We start from the raw sequence: 17,591 nt of genomic DNA on the forward strand, positions 1-17,591 counted from the left end.
CAGGGATGGGAGAGAAATTAAACTCATTTGCATGTAAAGCCAATTCTATCAAATTTTCACATTCCAAAACATCACTAGAACCTTTGAAATTTCCACATATCTGAATTTTGCAAAGCAGTTCTCCAACCAAGCAATGCTTACAAGAATGCGTACATCAGGGGAAAGTGTGCAGAAAAAAACCCTATTTGTTAAAGTAACATACTAAAATGCATTACATTAGGAGCAATTGCTGGCAAAAATATCCACCTTAGTCAAAACTATGTACAAAAATGCATTTATTAAGAGAATCATATAATTGTAGAGTCCTCAAAGGTGATCTAGTCCAGGCAGAGTCTGACTCAGGCAGAATAGAGTAGAAGAAAATTGCACTGAAATGCTGATTGGTTTTTAAATCCTCCCAAAAACTCATCAACCACAAATTGCTGCAGAAATGTGGAGAACTGAATTTAAGACTGGAAAAATGGGAGAACCCTGGCTAAGTAACTGAGTAGCTGACCTCTTCCCTCCCAGGGGCTTGTCATACATAGGTACCTGCTAAAGTCGAAGCTGTTGCCAGGCAACTGAGGTTCCTACTGAGCATCTGGCAGATAAATGTGCTTTATTGCACCCCATAAACTAAAATAGATCAGAAAAAGCACCTTTTAAATAACCCCCCTCAAGCATATTACAACACTGTTTCCCTTGACCTAACACACACACAAAGTTCCTGCCAAGACACCATGGGAATTGACAGTGTTCCATTATTAGTGCTGCTGGTGAGGACTAGCTGGTTAGCATTGACCCACAACAGGGCTTTCCTGGTAGTGGCTCCCCATTTGTGGAATACCCTCCCTGCTAAACTGTGACCCTAATAACATTCCCCTTTACCCAGCCATTTGATGTTGAAAGATACTGGGCTGTATCTAGAGGATTGCACATCCACCCCATGTCATTAAAGCATTAAAGACTCGCCTTCTAATAATAATAATAATAATAATAATAATAATAATAATAATAATAATAATAATAATATTAATAATTTATTTATACCACACCCATTTGGCTGGATTTCCCCAGCCACTCTGGGCGGCTTCCAACAGAATATTAAAATACAATAGTCTATTAAACAATAAAAGCTTCCCTAAACAGGGCTGCCTTCAGATGTCTTCTAAGAGTCTGGTAGTTGTTCTTCTCTTTGACATCTGGTGGGAGGGCGTTCCACAGGGCGGGCACCACTACCGAGAAGGCCCTATGCCTGGTTCCCTGTAACTTGGCTTCTCGCAGTGAGGGAACCGCCAGAAGGCCCTCAGCACTGGACTTCAGTGTCCGGGCAGAATGATGGGGGTGGAGATGCTCCTTCAGGTATACTGGACCGAGGCCGTTTAGGGCTTTAAAGGTCAGCACCTGGGTGGTTTTAAAGCAGTTTGCTGCTGTGTATGATTGAGATTCCTGCATTGCAGGGAGTTAAACTAGATGACCCTCAGGATCCTTTCCAAGCCTATGGTTCTATGCTTCTACATTACTTTCCCCAGAAAACCCTGGGAACTGTAGTTTGATAAGGGTGCTGGAAATTGTAGTTCTGCAAGGGAGCACTGGCAGAGGAAGAGGGGTGCAGGGGGAGTGCACTGCCCCCGGCAGCACGATCCCGGTGGTGTGCCCTCACAGCTGCCCCCCAGCCTGCGCTGGAGCCACACCCCCGCAGGTGGTATGCTACGCCCCTGTGGGTGGCATGCCACGCCCCCGGGATGCGTGCCAGCTCCACCCCCACCTGCTCTCCGCCCCCAGGTGCCGGAGCATGAAGCTCCGCCACTGCAAGGGAATAGACTACAGTTCCCAGCACCCCAGAATAGCACATCCTGTCCTTTGCCCTGCTAACCCGCTTCTGCCCCTGCTCAGCTCTCAAAATGCAGCTAACATCACTTTCTGCCGCCACCAGATGCTTCTTAATATCTATGTTCCGCTTCGTGGGAGAAGATATCTCCTCCCCTGCCTGGAACTGCTGGCTGGCTCCGCCTAGGTTATGCATATGCATAAGGAATCCTGGAGGGGGGAACCTTGCAGAAGTCAGGGGGCGTGGCTTTTCTATCAGCTGACGCAGAGCCCATAAAGGGAAAGGGAGCGCGAGACCCAGGGAGAAGGCTGCAGTTTCAGAAGAGCAGAGATGGCGGTGGATTTAGCCAAAGTGGGAGCCAACACGCTGAAGCATGCAGTCAGTGGGGAGGTGAGACCCTTTACATAAGACGGCGGGGCGTGTGTGTTGCGATTTTGTAATTCCGAAGCTGCATAGCAAACAGTGCGATCCGGCAAGTCGCTTGAAATTCTCAGCTACCTGCATGGAAAAGCGTTGTAGTTTTGTAACTGCCTAGATATTCCGAGCTCTTGCCTTGCGCTCAGCCAGCCTGGTCGCCCCTCAAGAGTCCTGGGAGAAACGCTGTCGTCGTCTCTCCTGCTGCTGCTTGATCCTTTTTAACCAGAGGTCCTGGGGGTTGAACCCAGAACCTTTGCATGCAAAAGGCATAAGCTCTGCTGCTGAACTCTAGTTTAACCAGCTAACCGATTGAGATATTCGTCTCCAATTTCTAAGAGGTTGTTGTGCGTTGTCTTTGGGCGTCTTCAGCGCAGAACTGACATGCTCTTTGCTTTAAGGGGCGGGGAGCAGTGATGGAAGCGGATCGGGGAGAGGGTTTGAAGCTGGTCCACTCTGCAGGGGTGGCTTAATTTGGTTGCTTTCTGATCTTTCCTGAAGAGGAAAGGAGGCTGTGCGTTGTATCTGTTGGTTAGCTAGCTGTACTGGAACGACGTGACATCTTTTTTTTATTTTTAGCAAACCTAGCATCCTGCTATCCTCATTATTCTGCACTCTGGCGGGTTGAAAACCACTCTGTGTGGTCTGACTCACCAACAGTCCTAAGGCCCAATTAGTTTTATTCCCATATTTCAGAAACTTCTGTGGTGAGCGGTTGTAGGGCTGAGAGAAGCTTGCCTTACAATGGGTGAGATCTGAACTCTGGGCTTTGTGAATGATAGTTCCAAAACGGCATGTTGTGCTTGGTTAATAATGCAACCATATCTGTCTTGATTCAGGATTATGTCCTGCTAGTTAAGTGAGGTTTACTTCTAGGTGAGTTTGTGTAGGATTTGCAGCCTCTTGCCTGCTCTAGGGCCATAGAGAAGGAATAGAGACTGAGATAACTTTAGCACTTAATTCACAGTATCGCGCTGGTATAAGCTTATGCTATATTGAGTTTGACCCCTGCTGGAAACTTCATTATTTCAGCAAGACTACCCAAACATATGATTTAGCTGCCTATATTTGTTGTGAAAGTTTTGCAGATTTTATCTGTATTTTAATTATTATCTTTGTGTGTGGTTTTTAAATAGCTCTGCCAATTTTGGCTGTGTTCTGTCCAGTTTTTATGTATACCACATAGAGGGGTCTAAATATTATAATTTAATTAAAATTATTATTATTTATAAAATCAGTAAAATTAATGCCCATTATTCCCTCTTTTACCCTTTCTTCTGTGGTTTCCCTTTGTGTCTGTTTCTAGATTGTATCCCCTTGGAGACAGAGACTTGTTTTCTCAAGTGCAATGTAGATGCTGCCACAATTATAAATGCAATTTTCTTAAGAGTATTGCTTATTTGTCCAAGGATGCATTTGAGGAATATCTGAAATGAGAGTTACCTCGATCACTTTTACTGTCCTTTCCAAACTTTTCTCTGACTCTTAAAACATATGCATGCAGCATTCCAAGTGCAGTTGTACCCTAGATCTGTACAAAGGCATTATGAATCATAGTATTGTGAAGTTGGAATAGACCCCCAAGGGACATCTAATCCAACCCCCTGCAATGCAGGAATCTTTTGCCCAAGGTGGGACTCAAACCCACAACCCTGAGATCCAGAGTCTCATGCTCTACTGACTGAGCTATCCCAGGTCTTCCAAGAGAGCTATCTATGATCCTGGCAGTTTTATTTTCAACACTTGTCCTAATGACCCCCATTCCTCTTGAGCCGCAGGTCTTGGAGATGGATATTGGAAGAGGGCAATACTTTTCACACCCTGCTTGGGTGCACAGAGGCCAGATACAGTACCAGGTGGTGTGAAACTACCAAGGTCGGGTTTCTTAAATAATGATTTGCAAAGATGCCCTTTCCCAATAGGGAGAAAGCAGCTGCCTTAATTAGCACCGCTCCTAGTTTCTACTTACATAGAACACATGCTATTTACCTTGTTTGGTACATACTATTTGGAAAAACAAGATCTGTAGGGCACAATCATGCAATAAACCAGTGGTGCAGAACATCTGGCTTGTTGGCTTAATTAGACCCACTAGGTCTCTTGAGTTGGTCCACCTGGCTGGTTGTTGTTGTTGTTTAGCCAAGCCATTATGCCTGCCCTATACCTGACATACCTGGGACACAGGTGGCGCTGTGGGTTAAACCACAGAGCCTAGGACTTGCCGATCAGAAGGTTGGCAGTTCGAATCCCCACAACGGGGTGAGCTCCCGTTGTTTGGTCCCAGCTCCTGCCAACCTAGCAGTTCGAAAGCATGTCAAAGTGCAAGTAGATAAATGGGTACCGCTCCTGTGGGAAGGTAAACGGCGTTTCCGTGCACTGCTCTGGTTCGCCAGAAGCGGCTTAGTCATGCTGGCCACATGACCTGGAAGCTGTATGCCGGCTCCCTCGGCCAATAAAGTGAGATGAGCACCGCAACCCCAGAGTCAGTCACGACTGGACCTAATGGTCAGGGGTCCCTTTACCTTTATACCTGACATGCCAGCTGCAGAGCTGATGATTGGGCTCGACTGAAAGGGACGTGCAGGAACCATCTATCAGCTGATTGGCACCTGGGCAAAGCCCTGCATGTGCCAAGACCTGTGCATTCCTCAGCCTGGCCTTCCTTGTTCACCACTAAATAAAACATTGCCTGTGAAATCCATCTGGGGACACTCCTGCCTGTTACGTCAGAGTTTTGTAGGGCTAGTCTTGTGAGTTGTGCTTTGACCATCTGCCAGGCTGTTGCTTGAGCTGCCGTTGTCAGGATTTCACAGTTTGTCAACACCGCATCGCAGCAATTACCTTCCCACTCTTTCAGTCTAAAGCTTGGGCTCCCTTTCAAAACGACGATACTGCAGAGCAGGACTGGAGGATCTCTTTGGCTCTCTAAGCCTGATTCTGCTCTGTCCTGACCACTGTGGGCCAACGTTGGCAGGTGGCAGGGAGAACCCACACGTCACCCACCTGATGTTGTGAGGACCCCAGGTGATGATGGACAGGTGGTTTGTCCTGCCCACCTGTCAAAGTCCTTGTTTCCAGGCTGTAACACTACCTATGTCACAGGTGATGTCAAAGTGGGGAACCCTTTCCCTTTCAAATGTCGGCCTACATTTACCATCATCCCTGACCATTGGCCATGCTTGCTGGGGCTGATGGGAGTTGTAGTCCAACAATATTTGGAGAGCCAAAGCTTCTGCATATAAACCTTGGTTTAAGCGGCACCTTCCACATGAAGCCTTTGGTTTTTTCCTCCTTAATTGTGAGGCTGAGGCTCAACAGCTTAGTATATTCTTTGGATGCAGAAGGTACCAGGTCCAGTCCCAGGAATCTCCAGGGAAATACTCCTGTCCATGCTGATCTGCTGTCTTGTCAGTGAGTAGACAACATGGAGCAAGAGAGGCAAAGTCCGCCCCTGCACAAGGCAGCTTCCTATGCACCTTCAGGCCAAGGGTTCAAGGGAAAGAATATCTGCTTTGCATGTATGGTTCAGTGCCGGGCAGCTCCAGGTAGGGCTGGTATAGACTGAAGCTCTGAAGTGCCACAGCTAGTCAATGTAGGGCAATCATGATGCTCTTCAGATGTTACTGGGCTCCAACTCTCATCATCCTCAGCAAGAATGGCCAATGGCCAGGATGATGGGAGTTGTAGTCCAGAAACAACTAGAGAGCCAGTGTGATGGGATTTGTAGTCCAGAAACTTCTGGAGGGAGCCAGAACCAACAATTCTGTGCTAGATGGACTTGGTGGAAGACATCTTCCTACATTTCTCAGGTGTCTGAGAAATCTGGCTCTGCAAAAATTAAGGATCAAGCCCCTGTTATGCCCACTTTATTATCCAAGAGCTCTCTCGCTGGGCATTCAAGCCTCATCATGTTCCACAAGTGCGGACAGCCACTTTTATGATCTTGTCTGGTTTTTCCAGGTGGTGGAGCTGAGGAGCATTTGGAGGGACTGTCCTTGTGTGGTGCTGTTCTTGCGCCGCCTCGGGTGCCAGGTGTGCCGCTGGATTGCCAAGGAAACCAGCAAGCTGAGAGAGGTGCTGGAGAGTAACGGTGTCCGCTTAATAGGTGTTGCGCCAGAAAGCCTAGGCCTGCAGGAGTTTCTGGAGGGAAATTACTTTGCGGGAGGTAGGTCTTGGATCGTAGGAGCCCCATGAAGGAAGGGGGAGAGAGACCTTTTGTGGGGTGCTTAAGGCAGGCATGGCCAAACTTGGCCCTCCAGCTGTTTTGCGACTACAGTTCCCATCATCCCTGACCACTGGTCCTGTTAGCTAGGGATGATGGGAGTTGTAGTCCCAAAACAGCTGGCGGGCCGATATCCTACGATTGATATCAATCATAAGATATCAGTCAAATCAAAAATTAAAAAAGAATGGAAATGTTTTGAAGATTATATGTTAAAATATTGTTCTAATATGCCTAGAATAAAAATGTAAAGTATATCTATGATTTGGAAAAGATAAAAGATAAAAGAAACACAAAGAATGATACATTTGGGATGCAAAGATAAAAGTGGAAATAGAGATTCAAAGAAGTAGAATTGTGGTGGAGGGAAGCTGTGGGTGGGTGGGGAATATTACACGATAAGTATGTAATATTTGCTTTCAATATTTTTGGAGTGTCTTCAATCTATTTTTCTTTTTGGTTGTTTTTATGAACTACTTATTTAAACAAAATAAATAAAATTGAACAAAAGGGGGGAAAAAACAGCTGGAGGGCCAAGTTTGGCCATGCCTGGCTTAAGGAAACCTGCTGTTTGACAGCTGAGCACATAGCTCTCCTTTGTTTGGAGATGTGTTGAAGCAGACGTTGGAAGTACAACCAATCAGGAATGCTGCAAGTAAAGGTTGGCTGGCTAGCCAATTGGGGATGTTGTCAACAGAGGTTGGCTGGCTAGCCAGTCAGGGATGCTGTGGCAGCAGATATCCTTTCCAGCTCGATTACATATGCCTCTACTGACATGCTACTCGTATAGGGAAGGCTCGGCTTACAACCCACCAAGCTAATTGCTGGCCGCCCCTGCCCACCTCTGCTCAAAGCAAGAATGCAGAATGTCCAGCCAATCATCCTCTGTGCCTGACATATGAGCAGTATCTGCCTTGCTAGACCTATGCAAGGTTGCTGGAAACCTCCACCCCACATTAAAATTGTATGGAACAGTTTTGTTTGTTTTTAATCTTAATTTATGTGTAAGAATGGTGCCCTTCGGATCTTGTTGGAACTCCAGCTCCCATCAGCCTCTGCGAACTGGGGATGGTGGGAGTCCAACAATATCTGGGAAGGTTTCCCATCTTGGGTGAAATTGTGTTGGCTTTGTATTTCTTGAAAGGTGGATGCCTTCGTGACTCTCTCCTGTCTTTTGAGACAAAGAAGCATAGGGTATAAATTGAGCCCAACAAATGCAGTGGTTTGCATCCAGCTAAGCTCAACTACGAGTAGACCCCTTGAAATTAATAGACCTAAGTTGTTTATTTTTATTTAGAGCGTTTATGCCTCATTCTTCAGCTGAAAAAGACTGCCAGGGGGGCTTACGTACTGCCAGTAAAACAAAATAGCCCTTGCCTACAGGCTTGGAATCTGAAAAAAAAGACAGAAAAGGAAAAAGGGACAGGGAGGGAAGAGGAAACCAAACAAACCCAGGTACCAGTTCTTAAATAGTAGCTCTTGTCATGAGCGGCTGACACAGAAACAGTTCAGGGGATAGGAGATGACTGATGGAACTGGACTTTCAGGAAAGCAGATAGAATGGACCTGTTTATTATCTCTTTCCCACTGAGGCAGCCTGGCAGCAGTTAGTCATCATTAATTCCCATGGGTCTACTCTGAGTAGGAGTAACAACGGATGCTCCTCCAGGCTTTTAGATGGCAGGAAATGTTAGTCTTTGCATTGAGTAACTTCTGGTTTTCTTTCAGAACTCTATCTGGATGAAACCAAACAGTGCTACCAAGATCTTGGATTCAAAAGGTCTGTTGCATTTTTAGCATGTGTGTTTGTGGACTTGGAAAGTCCCATTGAGCATTATTGTTCTTATTAGTTACCCACCGTAAGGTTCCAGGGCAGGTTACAACATTAAAACACAACATTGAAAACGGTTTAGAACATCTTACAACCACTAAAATAAGGTGGGTCATAAGAATTGATCATTTGTCTCCCTATTAAGTATGCTTTGCATCATGGCCACAGTGCCATAGAATTGTAGATTTCGAAGGGAACCCGAGGATCATCTAGGCCAACCGCCTGTAATGCAGGAATATGCAGCTGTCCCACACGGGGATCGAACCTGTGACCTTGGCGAGAGATTCTGCACAGTTTAACCTAGGCAAAGGTCTGTGGCTCTTCCCCTTGCCCCTCACATAACTCAAGCCATTTCTCTGAAATGTGAGCTTTGGGGTTTTAAAAATGTGTCTGGCTCTTTTCTTCTTGATGACGTAAGGCAGCTTTTTTTCAGAATGAGGGCCACAATTCCTTCTGGGCAACCTTCCAGGGACCGTGCAGCAGTGGTGGGAGGGGCCAGAGGCCAAAGTGGGTGGAGCTACTAATACAAAGCTTGCCTTTGCATAGTAGGCTAGTCTCTATGCAGACTTACACTGCATACTTGGTCCTGCACGCACGCAAAAATATTCTGCACTTTTTTCTTTCTTTTTTTTATGTGGCGGCTACTTCCCCTCTCCCCATAAACATATTGAAATTGAAATACTTTATTGTCACTTGTACAACTTGTATACAGTGAGATTACACGAGCACCCCCCACTCAGCTCTATTAGTCTTAATTCCCCTCGTTTACTGACATACACCCACCAAACCCGAAAGTCAGTTGCCCTGTTGTTATCTTTTCATTCAGCAGCTTAACAGCCCACAGACAGAAGCTGTTCTTTACCCTGTTGGTGCGACTAATCATGCTTCTATATCTTCTGCCTGAGGGCAGGAGATCAAGAAAGTGCCGGCCAGGGTATGAATCATCCCTGAGAATTTTCCTCACTCTTCTGAGGCACCGTTCTTCTGCTATTTCATCCAGCAGTTTCAAGGGACAGCCCATAATATCTTGTGCTGTATTCACCACCCTCTGTAGGCTATTTCTATCAGTTGATGTCAAACCAGTGTACCACACCGTGATGCAGTATGAAAGGACACTTTCTATTGTTGACTGGTAGAAGGAGATCATCAAATGTTGATTGACATCATTCTTCTGCAATATTCTGAGGAGATGGAGTCTCTGTTGGGCTTTCTTAACCACCTAGGTTGTATTTATTTTTAAAGTAAGGTATTCACTGAGATAAACTCCTAGGAATTTAAAGGAAGAGACTCTCTCCACACAGCCCTTCCCGATGTACAGCAGGGCTAGTTCTCCTCCTCAAAGAATATTGGAATGATGCTAGGTCCAGAGCATTGTGGAGGTTGCAAAATAATAGCCATGCTCTCAACACGGTTTCTGCATTTGCAACAGCACCAGAAAATAAAACTGTTATTGCTACTGCTAATGGTGAGCCCCACCCCTAGAAACCTAGATATCATCTCCTCCTCCTGGAGACATTTGGCAAAATGCCACCCCTTCTCAATTTCTCTAACCGCTGAATCAGGTAGAGAATTTCAGGATGCCATTTGCACAAACCTCCATACCAGTCTTAAGAACACAGGAAGTGACCTTAGACAGAGTCAGACCATCGGTCCATCTAGCTCAAAACTGTCTATGCCAGCCTTTCTCAACCTGTGGGTCCCCAGATGTTTAACTACAACTCCCATCACCCCTAGCTAGCAAGGCCAGAGGTTAGGGATGATGGGAGTTGTAGTCCAACAACATCTGGGGACCCACAGGTTGAGAACTGCTGGTCTATGCTAGTGTTTCTCAAACTTGGGTCTCTAGCTGTTGCCGGACTAAAACTCCCATCATCCCTGATCGCTGGTCCTGCTAGCTAGGGATGATGGGTGTTGTAGTCCAACAACAGCTGGAGACCCAAGCTTGAGAAACACTGGTCTACACTGACTGGCAGTGTAGGACATTACCAGTGTAGGACATTCCCAGCCCTATCTAGAGATTCTTAGGATTGGACCTGGGACCTTCTGCCACCACTCTTGAAAATAATGTTCCACCTGTGTCCCTAATGTTTTGACTCTAACTTGCCTTCCTCCTTTTAGGTACAATGCCTTAAGTATAGTCCCTGCAGCTCTGGGGAAGCCTGTCCGACAGGTCATCACAAAGGTCAGTTGGTGAAGACTGTTGCCAGCAGAGGAACAGTTTGACATCCTTGGGGGTTGTTAGTTACATTGGATGATGCCCTACATGAAACTGAAGGACCATGGTCCACCTAGCCTGCACTGTTTGCACTTGCTGCGGTGAATTTGTGATCCCCCCCCAGACAGCTCTCAAGGAGGATACAAAGCGGGATGGGTGAAGGGTGTAGCTTGGGAGAGCTCCAGGGGCCTGATGGAAAGGCAAGGAGGCCCAGATTGGACTCCTGGGCTTGAGGCTTGGCATCCCTGTTCAAAGCCTTATTGGCAATTCCCAGACCACCAAGTCCAAGTGTGCTTGTCACTTTTCTGATTTGCTGTGCTGGCAAAAATTATGTTTAAAGATTTCGGGGTGGGGAACAAGCAGCTCCTATTTCCACTGTGAGCCCCCTCAAACATTGCATTTAAATGGTCTCCGAAAGCACTGGAAAATGTCCCAGCTGAAACTTCAGGCCCACTATTTGGCCTCACCGTTGAGCTAGGGACCCTCCAGAAATCTGAAGGTTTGTCCTTAGACTTGGCCTCCAGTGGGACTTGGAGGATGCTAGTAAGTTCTGAAAAAGCCTCTTTAACGGATGGGGATTGGGGCCTGGGCTTTGATCTTCTTTTCCTCCTCACCCCCCCTCTCTGCAGGCAAATGCCGCCGGTATTCAAGGCAACTTTTCTGGAGATCTTCTGCAGAGCGGTGGGACGCTGATAGTTGGCCGAGGTAAGGGGGCAACCTTCCACTGCCTTGGCTCAATTTCTGTTAATGGGGATTGGTTTTTTGCACATTGCAAAGACAACATAAATGGCTTAGAAAATATATAACATTAGCTTGTTTTGGGGAAAGCATGTAGCTCAGTGGTAGAGCATCTGATTTGCATGCAAAAGGTTTCAGGTTCAATCGTCAGTGCCTGCAGGTAGAGCTGGGAGAATAATTTTGCGTGAAACTCTGGAGAGCTGCTGCTAGGGAAAAGTTGTGGAGAGTAGATATGAAATATAACAACAACTACTACTACTACTACTACTACTACTACTACTACTTATACCCTGCCCATCTGGCTGGGTTTCCCCAGCCACTGTGGGCAGCTTCCAACAGGAGATTAAAAATGCATTAAAACATCAGTCATTAAAAAACTTCAGATATCTTCTAAACGTCAGATAGTTGTTTATTCCTTTGACATCTGATGGGAGGGATTCCACAGGGTGGAATCCACTACTGAGAAGGCCCTTGGCCTGGTTCCCTGTAGCTTCACTTCTTGCAGTGAGGGAACCGCCAGAAGGCCCTCGGCGCTGGACCTCAGCGTCCGGGCAGAACGATGGGGGTGGAGACGCTTCTTCAGGTATACTGGACTGAGGCCGTTTAGGGCTTTAAAGGTCAGCACCAACACTTTGAATAGTGCTCAGAAACATATTGGGAGCCAATGTAAGTCTTTCAAGACCGGTGTTATGTGGTCTCGGCAGCTGCTCCCAGTCACCAGTCTAGCCTGTTACATGTTAAAGGAAAACTATTAGAAAATTATATACAGATGGTATTTAACAACTAATAAACTGGCCAAGATGTACAAGACACTATCAAAGTAAATGTTGGAAATGCAGAAGCCTGAAGGGCCATTTTTTCATATGTGGTGGACTTGTAAAAAAAAGCAACAGGCTTTTGGGAAGTGATGCATAATGAATTGAAAAAGATGGTTAAAATAGTCACCCCCCCCCCCAAAAAAAAGCCTGAAGCATTTCTTTGGGGAATAATGGGGTAGGCCTCAAAAAAGTTGGTCAAAAGTTGTTTATGTATGCTGCTGCCGCAGCCAGAATTTCATATGCGCAGAAATGAAAGAAGTTCCAATGAAAGAGTGGGACTCTAAAACTATTGGACTATATGGAGATGGTAAAATGGATGGCAAAAATAAGAGACCCAAAAAGACGAAATATTTGTGGAAGAGCTGAGACCCTTTTCGGACGATCTGAGAAAATATTATAGTCAAACAAAATTGTAGGCAGGACTGGAAATATAAGCAAAGGAATGAGAATGATAAAGGAATGTGATGTAATACTTATAGAAATAAGTATTATATTTGAGGCAGTAGATAAAGGATTTGAACAGAAACATCATGGAAATAAGGATGGGAGGTCAAAATGTGAAGGGAATATTGTATTGAAACTGAATAGAATTTTTTTAATTGTATGAAAATCGATAAAAATTTATGGGAAAGCTACTGCTACCCATACTAGACAATTCTTAGCTTCTTTAGCAGGGTTCTTAATAGATGTCCATTTCTCTCTTCCCAGGAGCGAGATGAGGGCAGAAAACATTTCACAGGAACACAGGAATCTGCCTTATTTTTGTATATTTATTTAGAGCGTTTGTACCCCGCTCTTCTGCCAAAAAGGCTCCCAGGGTGGCATACACGAAATCAAAACAAGACACTTCCACAAACAAACAAACAAACAAACAAATGACACACAAGGGAAAAGGGACAAAGAGGGAAGAGGAAAACAAAACTCAAAACACACCAGTTTCTAGACAGTTGTTCTTCTGTTGAACAGTTGGCATAGTTCAGGGGCAGGAGGTGCCTGATGGAGGTGGTTCAAATGCAACAAGCCTTTTGCTTCCTATCTCTCCTGCTGAGGAAGCCTGGTGCCTCCAGATGACATTTAAAGGGAGGGGAGACCTGATGATCCATCCAGCCTTGCATTGCCTACAGCCAGGCTTCCTCAAACTTGGCCCTTCAGATGTTTTTGGCCTACAACTCCCCTGGTCCCTTGCTAGCAGGACCAGTGGTCAGGAATGATGGGAACTGTAGTCTCAAGACATCTGGAGGGCTGAGGTTGAGGAAGCCTGGTCCACACTGACTGGCTCTTCAGAAACGGGACGTTCTCCCAGCCCTACTTGGAGATGCCAGGCGTTGAACCTGCAACCTTCTACATGCAACGCAGGGGCTAAGACACAGCGTTCCACAGCTAGTACCTGTTTACCTCTTCTCTCTCTTTCCCTTCTCATTCCAGGAGGGGAGAATCTGCTTTTGTATTCTGCTCAGGAGTCCCCCGGTGACTACCTTCCCTTGGAGTCTATCGTCACTGCCCTTGGCATCTCTGCAAATGTAGAAGAAGGAGCAAAGCCTCAGGTGAGCAGCTCTCTGTCTTGGAGATCACCCTTGGCTCCTACCCTTCCTCCAAGGACTTTGGCGACAGCATATGAAACCAGTAGTCCAGGGGTGGCGCCAGATGAGGCCCTCTGCACCTATTCCTTGGCCCTTGGGCCCCACCCATTACCACCCTTGCCACACACTCTCCTTGAGAGTGTACAGTGGTACCTTGGGTTAAGAACTTAATTCATTCTGGAGGTCCGTTCTTAACCTGAAACTGTTCTTAACCTGAAGCACCACTTTAGCTAATGGGGCCTTCCACTGCTGCCACACCACTGCTGCACAATTTTTGTTCTCATCCTGAAGCAGAGTTCTTAACCTGAGGTACTATTTCTGGGTTAGCGGAGTCTGTAACCTGAAGAGTATGTAACCCGAGGTACCACTGTATATGCCTGGCAGAAAGGTTTCTCAAACTATGCTCATGCCTCTGGTCCCATCCACCATGAGCTTGTTGACCTGGAAAGGTTGCCCACACAGGATTGTGCCCCTTGGACTGGGAAAAGGTAACCCTATGTATCTTGTGGCAGGGAGTTCCATAGTTTAACGATGTGCTGTGTGAAAGAAGTACATCCATTTGTCCTGAACTGGCACTTCATCATACAAATTTACAGGACGGACGCATTTGGAGTACTGTGTACAGTACCTCAGAAAGGATACTGTAGATCAGGCTTCCTCAAACTTGGCCTGCTGTAGAGCTGAGAAATGTTCAAAAAAGGGCCACCAAGCTGTTCAAGGGGATGGGGTAAATCCCCTGTGAGGAAAATGTAGAAGAGTATAGGCTGCTTAAGTTAGGGAAAAGGCAAATCTGAGGCAATGTGATCATGAAATCATACTACTGTAGAGTTGGAAGGGACCAGAAGAGTCATCTAGTCCAGCCCCCTGCAATGAAGGAATATTTTGTCCAGTGTGGGACTTGAACCCACAACCCTAAGATTAAGAGTCCTATGCTCTGCTGACGAGCTGCCCAGGAGTGTTTTAAAGGTGTTTAAAATGATGCAAGGTGTAGGCAGGGAAGACTTCGCAGTGTGAGAGACTGTGAGAAGAAAGGAAAGCTCCCAGGTGAGAGCTGGGAGGGTCCACCATTTTCTGTGAGAGACAAGGGTTAAGAGCTACCTTTGAGAGAGGGCTCTGCATTTGCTTTTTCTTTCTCTGGTTTTGTTTTTATTTAGATGAGTTTATTTTATTGTATGGCCCTCCCATCAGATGTCAAGGAAATAACTATCCGACTTTTAGAAAACATCTGAAGGCAGCCCTGTTTAGGGAAGTTTTTAATGGGTGATGTTTTATTCTGTTTTTAAGGTTCTGTTGAAAACCACCCAGAGCGGCTGGGGAAATCCAGCCAGATGGGTGGGGTAGAAATAATAAATATTATTATTATTATTATTATTATTATTATTATTATTATTATTATTATTATATCATGTAAAAGCTTTAATAAAACCTTAATGGAAAAAATAATAAATAAAATGATGCATTGTGTAGAGTAAGTGCAAAACAGTTTCCCCCTCCCTCTCCCATAATGCTAGAAGTTGGAAGGTTGGAAGGTTCAATGAAGTTGTAAGGTTCAGACAAAAGAAAATACTTCTTCACACAGTGCCTGGTTAAACTATGGAACTCACTCCCACAAGGTGTAGTGATGATTACCGACTTGGACAGCTTTAAGAAGGGGACAAATAGTTGGAGAATGAGGCCACTAGCCACAATGACTACATGCTATCTCCTCTGTCAGAGGCAGTAAAGCTCTTAATACCACTTGCTATGAAGCACAGAAGAGGAGAGTGCTGTTATCCTTGGGTTCTCCTGGCAGGCTTCCCTTCCCACTGGATGCTGGACTGGATGAGCCATTGGCCTGATCCAGCTGCAAGGTTCTTACATCTTACATGGATGCTGGACTGGATGAGCCATTGGCCTGATCCAGCTGCAAGGTTCTTACATTCATACCCCATCCCTACTGCAGACAGTCCTGAGCTATGTAGGCCCATGGTCCCAACTTGGTATAAGCCTAAGGCAACTTCCTATAGTAAAGGTAAAGGGACCCGTGATCATTAGGTCCAGTCGTGACCAACTCTGGGGTTGTGGCGCTCATCTCGCTTTATTGGCCGAGGGAGCCGGCGTACAGCTTCCGGGTCATGTGGCCAGCATGACTAAGCCGCTTCTGGCGAACCAGAGCAGTGCACGGAAACAGCGTTTACCTTCCCGCCGGAGTGGTACCTATTTATCTACTTGCACTTTGACGTGCTTTCAAACTGCTAGGTTGGCAGGAGCAGGGGCCGAGCAATGGGAGCTCACCCCGTCGTGGGGATTCGAACTGCCAACCTTCTGATTGGCAAGTCCTAGGCTCTGTGGTTTAACCCACAGCGCCACCCGCTTCCCTAAAGCAACTTCCTATACTCCCCTGTAAAAGGAGGGCTTCTTGAATCTGATGACGACTCTAGCAAATGTGCAATTGGAAACTAGGCTCTTCAAAATTAGGTGGTGAAACCTTGTGTCGACTTAATGCAGGTCACAGAGCAATTTTTAGCGAAGTTGAGACAGAAAAACAGATGGCGTTTTAAATCTGAAGATGCTAAATATACCAGGCATTGTGCAGGGATGAGGGGGAGGAAGGGGCTGAGTATTTCTTTTGCAATAAACAATTGGACCAAGTCCCTTTCTCTGTTCTGCAGTGCACCAGTGAGGCCTGTAGCAGATGAAGAAGAAAGAGACCAAACTGCTAAGAGCCTCTTGTTCTCCTCCCCGTCTCCCCTTTTCACATTTCAAATGAAGACCAAGCTGTTTGTCATAGTAGAGTGGTGATGTTCTGTCCCGTTTTGTAAATCTGCCCGACGAAGAATGAATAAACTTGTTGCCAATTGGTTACCATGCTACTGGGGTTAATCAGCTGCTTTCGGGTGCAGGGAAGCACAATGTCCTGTGGTGTCCATCTCAACAACACATGATGTGCACTTGATTTGACTCTGTCGTTTTTGGGGACAATTGGTGGACTTGTGCGAAATGGCACCCCACCACTGCTCCTGAGAGATCTTTCTTCTCTAAGGAAACACACATGCAAATCCATTCCTGGTTCTCTCTCTTCCCACACCTGCCCCCCATTTTCTGTGCATCCGAATTGAGAAAAGAAACAAGAGCAGCCCTTTTGTTGTTAAAAATAATAATTTGAGTCTCCATAACACTGGGATATGGAGTCTTTGGTTGTCTCTACCGTATGTTGTTGGACTTGCATTCCCATCAGCCCCAGCCAGAGGATGGGCAGGGATGATGGATGTTGTAGTCTAGCAACATGCAGAGGGTCCACAGCTGCCCCACCCCGGCTTTGATCTCTTGCTCGTATGCTACAAATTGGCCAGCGATCTTGCAAGGGGTTTCCCCTGCGGAGGTTTGAAGGAGAAGTTGGCCAGTCTCATCAGACGTTGCAATCTTCTCTGCGGACTGCAAATTAGAATGTGTGGAGTGCTTCTATGGGAGAGGGCCACAGCTCAGTGGTAGAGGATCTGTTTTGTGTGCAGAAAGGTCCTAGGTTCAATCCGCACCATCTTGAGGTAGGGCTGGGAATGTCCCAAACCCTGGAGAGCTGCTGGCCATCAGTAGGGATAGTGCTGAGCTTGATGGACCCAATGGTCTGACACAGGATAAGGCAGCTTCCTCTGTAAGTACAAGCTACAGGTGGAAGAAGAATACAGTGAGTGTTGGGAAATACACCTCCTTGTGCTCACTAAGGCTGTGTATGCTTCAGATGGGTATGGACCATCTACAAGTATTTGAAGGGTTGCCATGTGGAAGATGGAGCAAGCTTGTTTTCCCCTGCTCCAGAGGATGGGATACAAAACAATGGATTCAAGTTACAAGGAAGGAGATCCCTACTAAACATTAGGAAGAACTTTCTGATGGTAAGAGCTCTTTGACAGTGGAATGGGCTGCCTTGGAAAGTGGTGGGTGACTCTTCTTCACTGTAGGTTTTAAAAATCAAGTTGGGTGTCC

General features: G+C 46.1%; 1 protein-coding gene across 1 annotated transcript; it reads left to right on the plus strand.

The window, feature by feature from the left end:
- The first annotated feature begins 2,048 nt into the window (after positions 1–2,048).
- Positions 2,049–16,477, plus strand: PRXL2B (peroxiredoxin like 2B). Its single transcript, XM_083752879.1, has 7 exons — positions 2,049–2,200; positions 6,185–6,389; positions 8,175–8,226; positions 10,396–10,459; positions 11,122–11,197; positions 13,474–13,592; positions 16,280–16,477. The coding sequence occupies exons 1-7, from the start codon at positions 2,141–2,143 to the stop codon at positions 16,304–16,306; spliced, it is 603 nt and encodes a 200-aa protein (XP_083609005.1). The 5' UTR covers positions 2,049–2,140; the 3' UTR covers positions 16,307–16,477.
- The last annotated feature ends 1,114 nt before the right edge of the window (positions 16,478–17,591 follow it).

Source organism: Podarcis gaigeae (genome assembly GCF_964106915.1).
Source record: "Podarcis gaigeae genome assembly, chromosome: 8".
Taxonomy (NCBI): domain Eukaryota; kingdom Metazoa; phylum Chordata; class Lepidosauria; order Squamata; family Lacertidae; genus Podarcis; species Podarcis gaigeae.